Source organism: Dipodomys ordii, unplaced genomic scaffold, assembly GCF_000151885.1.
Source record: "Dipodomys ordii isolate 6190 unplaced genomic scaffold, Dord_2.0 Scaffold65, whole genome shotgun sequence".
Taxonomy (NCBI): Eukaryota; Metazoa; Chordata; class Mammalia; order Rodentia; family Heteromyidae; genus Dipodomys; species Dipodomys ordii.
In genome coordinates, this window is record NW_012267281.1 from 3,789,952 (window position 1) to 3,794,164 (window position 4,213).

General features: G+C 42.7%; 1 protein-coding gene across 1 annotated transcript in view; it reads right to left on the reverse strand.

Annotated features, from left to right (window-relative positions):
• LOC105990562 (DNA repair protein complementing XP-G cells-like) overlaps nt 1–4,213 on the reverse strand; it is a 24,862-nt gene that overhangs the window by 14,471 nt on the left and 6,178 nt on the right. Inside the window, exons 3-6 of the mRNA XM_013022997.1 lie at nt 3,428–3,543; nt 2,981–3,067; nt 1,578–1,638; nt 375–518 (exon numbers count right to left, since the gene is read on the reverse strand). Of these exons, the coding sequence (XP_012878451.1) occupies nt 375–518; nt 1,578–1,638; nt 2,981–3,067; nt 3,428–3,543 (408 nt within the window). The remainder of the gene's footprint in view (nt 1–374; nt 519–1,577; nt 1,639–2,980; nt 3,068–3,427; nt 3,544–4,213) is intronic.

Consider the following 4,213-nt stretch of genomic DNA (forward strand, 5'->3'; position numbering starts at 1 on the left):
CATAAGCAAAAAGAAAAAATCCGGAAGTGGCGCTGTGGCTCAAGTGGTAGAGTGCTAGCCTTGAGCTGAAGAGCTGAGGGACAGTGCCAAGGCCCAGACACAAAAAAAAAAAAAAAAAAAAGAACTATGAAGTGACATTACAGTGTTGGGAACACAGAACAAAAAGGCTACCTACTCTCCAGGGACCGAAGGAAAAGTCAATAAGATTAGGAGTTAAAATTCACAAGTATATGATGCTTTTGACCTGTGATGTATACACATTGTTTACTGAACTGAGATAGTGTATAAGTATTGTTTTTTAATTTTCCTTCTAAGTTTGCTGACGTTCTCAATTCCAAACATTCAGGTACTATTGTATATTACTGGTATTTTACCTCTGGCATTGCTTCAAATAATGTTCTTCTCCGCTTCGTAAATTCTTTCATATCTGTCAAGATTTCATGCTTTACTTCTAGGGGCAGGCTGCTGAAGTCCTCAGATTCAATGTCTACTGCATGGGGATTATGGAAGAACTCCTCCTGCAGAGGGTGAAAGCAAATAAGAGGACCTTTGCATTCTCTACATACAGTTCTCCTCACCGACAGACACTATGTTTATATCATCAACAGCGGCATGCAATGCAGAGGCTAAGTACAGCAGCACAGAACCTGAGATGAGGGCTGGTGTGAATAAACAGATCCACTCATGAAGGCATCCAGTAATCTGTCTGTTGTCATCTCAAACTGCACATACCAGGCATCAGGCCTCTCAAAGGCCCCAGAACACTGATGGGCTTGTTAAATAATGTCCCTATACTTAGGACTGAAGGAACACATTCAGTGAAGAATACAGATATATGTAAAGAATATATATATATATATATATATATATATATATGCAAACAAGGTAACAATCAGAAAATCAAGCAGGTTTTCTATTATAAGAGTGAATAGGAAAATAGGAAGAAAAAAAATAATTGTCTGATCAATAGAAATATCCCTACTAGAAAGATGACCTATGTCAGGGCACCTGAGAAACATCAAAGAACCTAACTGGAGACAGAGCATTCTGTACTGAGGGAAGCAGGTACAAAGGCCAGGAGGTAAGAATGAGACTCATATGATTAAACAATATTCACAATTCCCTTAATAAAAATTATATTTCTCTCTCTCTCTCTCTCTCTCTCTCTCACACACACACACACACACACACTACATCAACCTTATCCCTCTATTAGTCCAACTTTTTTTTTAAATTTATTCTTTTGTCTTGAACTGGGGCTTGAATTCAGGACCTGGCACTGTCCCTAAGCTTTTCTGCTCAAGACTAGCGCTCTACCACTTTGAGCCACAGCTCTACTTCCACCTTTCTGGTGGTTAATTGGAGGTAAGAGTCTCATGGACTTTCCTTTCTGGGCTGGCTTCAAATTGTGATCCTCAGATCTCTGCCTCCTGAGTAGCTAGGATTACAGGCATAAGTCACTACTGCTCAGCTATCCATCTACCTTTTATGTGGAACTTTCCTAAGTTCCTACTGCAATATCATTCATTTTCATATCATTCATCTCAAATAACAGAATTCCAAAATTATCTAATTACCTGCAATGCTTGTTTCTGATCCATTCTTTCCTGCCATTGCTTCTCATCTTCCTCTTCTGAACTGCAAGTCAAGCACACATTACAACACCTGTAACAGATCTTAGTGACTACTTAAGATTTTCTCAGGCTCAAGCTGCTACTAACTTTAGAGACCACCAGAGTAAGTAGAGCAGGAACATTTTGTCTTCCAGGGGCTAGCTGTCAACAGAGAATTAGCAATGACAGTGCGACCCCAAGATGTCTACCATAGGAAGGACCAGGTAGTTCAGTATGGAGGAACTTGTGAAAGCTTTCTGGAGTCTCCTCCAGTTACACTGGTTGGAGTCATCCGTAAGTACAGAGTGTAACTTTAGGAGCTACAGGAGGTTCATGGAGGACGTGCTCCAGGCAGAAAAACCAAGTTCTGTAATCATGTGGAAACCTATCTGGGGATGGTGTGAAGAAAAAGGGATAAGTTGGAGAAATGTGTTTAAGGAGTTCAAAGTTCTCAAGAAATGATACACAAAGCCAGGCTTTGTGATATAAAACTTTAGTCTCCAAGGAGACTCCAAATCAAACTAGGCGTCTTGGGACAAAGATCAACTATTGAGACTTTTGGTCTTCCACCTGCACTTCAAATACATGTTACTAACAAGTACCAGCCAGCCACCGGAAGAGGACTCCACAGAGAAGCAGGGCGGCATGGGAGAGAGGTTACAAGAGAGCCGCAGACAGGAGGTGCTGCAGGGGGTGCTGTGGGAAGCACAGGGATCCTGTGGCAGGTAGCAAGGAGGACAACACAGGGGCTATTTCAGCCTGGAGGTGAAGAAGGAGCCCTCTACAGAGCACTGGGTGTGTGAGCACAGGGGGAAATTTATGTCTTCACAACTAATAAAACCCCAAAGCCAGCAGAAGCTTTACGGTATAAAAAAGAACACTGAGGCCAGGCACTGGTGGCTCACCCTAACTACTCAGGAGGCTGTGATAGGAGGATCAAGATTCAAAGCCAGACTGAGCAGAAAAGTCCCCATGAGATTCTTATCTCCAATTAATCACTCAGAAACTGGAAGTAGAGCTATGGCTCAAAGTAGAGTACTACCCTTGAGCAAAAAGAGCTCAGGGACAGCACCCAGGCCCTGAGATCAAGCACTACAACCGACAAAAGAAGGAAAGGAAGAAAGAAGGGAAGGAAGAAAGGAAGAAAGGGAAGGAGGGAGAGAGGGAACACCAAAATTGTATTCATCAATAAACGAGTAAATTACAAAATAAAGTTTCATCTGTGGAAACTACTCTGAAGGATATAGAGAATAGGGCTTTTAATGTGTTAGCAAATTCCCATATGCTTCATCATGCAGGTAAGACATCATCTGTCTGAATGTCTCAATGGTTAAAGTAGTATTATCATTAAGTATTTAAATATTTACCTATGTTTATCTTCCTCTTGTAAAGGTGGCAGAACATAGATGTCATCTTCTCTTTGCACTTGTGTTAGACTGGGGAGTGCTTCATTTCTGAAAAGCACACATGACTATAAACAAGGATCCCCCACACCCTTTCCCACTGACTACAGGGCAGGGCCATTCCCCAGGACCCTGGCTGGGCAGGCCCCCAACAGCCTAGAGGAAAGGGGACCTTGCTTGGCTCCACAGAGCCTTTCACCCAACATCAAGTACAGTCATAAGGAAGAGTTTTAGAGGCCAGGAGCTGTGACTCATTCCTGTAATCCCAGCTACACGGGAGGCACGGGTAGGAGGAGCGTGGTTCCAGGGCAGCCTGAATAAGAAGGGCAAGGCCCTATGTGAGAAAGTAACAATAGTAAAAATGGAAGGGCTTTAAATCGACTTCTCAAACTACTGTAACTTTCCTCTTGCCTTTTGCTTTTGAAGGCAGTTTTGATAGCTTGTCTTTTCAAAAATGTTCTCAAGAGCTTCTCTGTGGTTTTCCTGGAGTCTCCAGCTGCCAAGTCCTTCCTGTGCCTTCTCTTCGCCTGTGAAGAGCAAGGGTGAGACATCACTCCAGAGCCAGTTACAATGCTTCTGTGATGTTCCTGAGAACACTCTGCGCTTGCTCCTCATGGCTGTCAATAAACTCACCCCCAGGTAGTGCCAGGATGAGGAGAGCAGAGTGTCCACTTTCCAGTCACAAGCACATCGGGTGTGGGAGAGCACTCATTCACTTACTTTTAAATGTCTTTGCTACTCTCCTTCCAAGAATCCCAAAACTACATGATAGCCAAGCAAATGTGTCCCCAAATGATTATTCCTTAAGCAAAACTTTAGTCTAAAAGCAACTTCAGATGACGTTATACAAACACATTACTTGTATGGAACTCTCTAAACTCTCAACAGTCAAATTACAATCAGAAGAAATTCTAAAATGGATAGAAATATCTTGTAGGAGTCAGGTGTTGGTGGCTCAGGCCTGCAATCCTAGCTACTCAGGAGGCTGAGCTCTGAGGATCAAAGTTGGAAGTCAGCCCAGGCAGGAAAGTCCTTGAGACTCTCATCTCCAATTAAGCACCAAAAAGCCAGAAGCAGAGGTGTAGCAGAGGTGTAGTGCTTGAGTGATAGCCTTGAGCCCAAAAGCTCAGGCCTAGGGTTTAAGCCCCAGGACTAGCCAATTTTATATATATATATATATATATATATATATGCAAA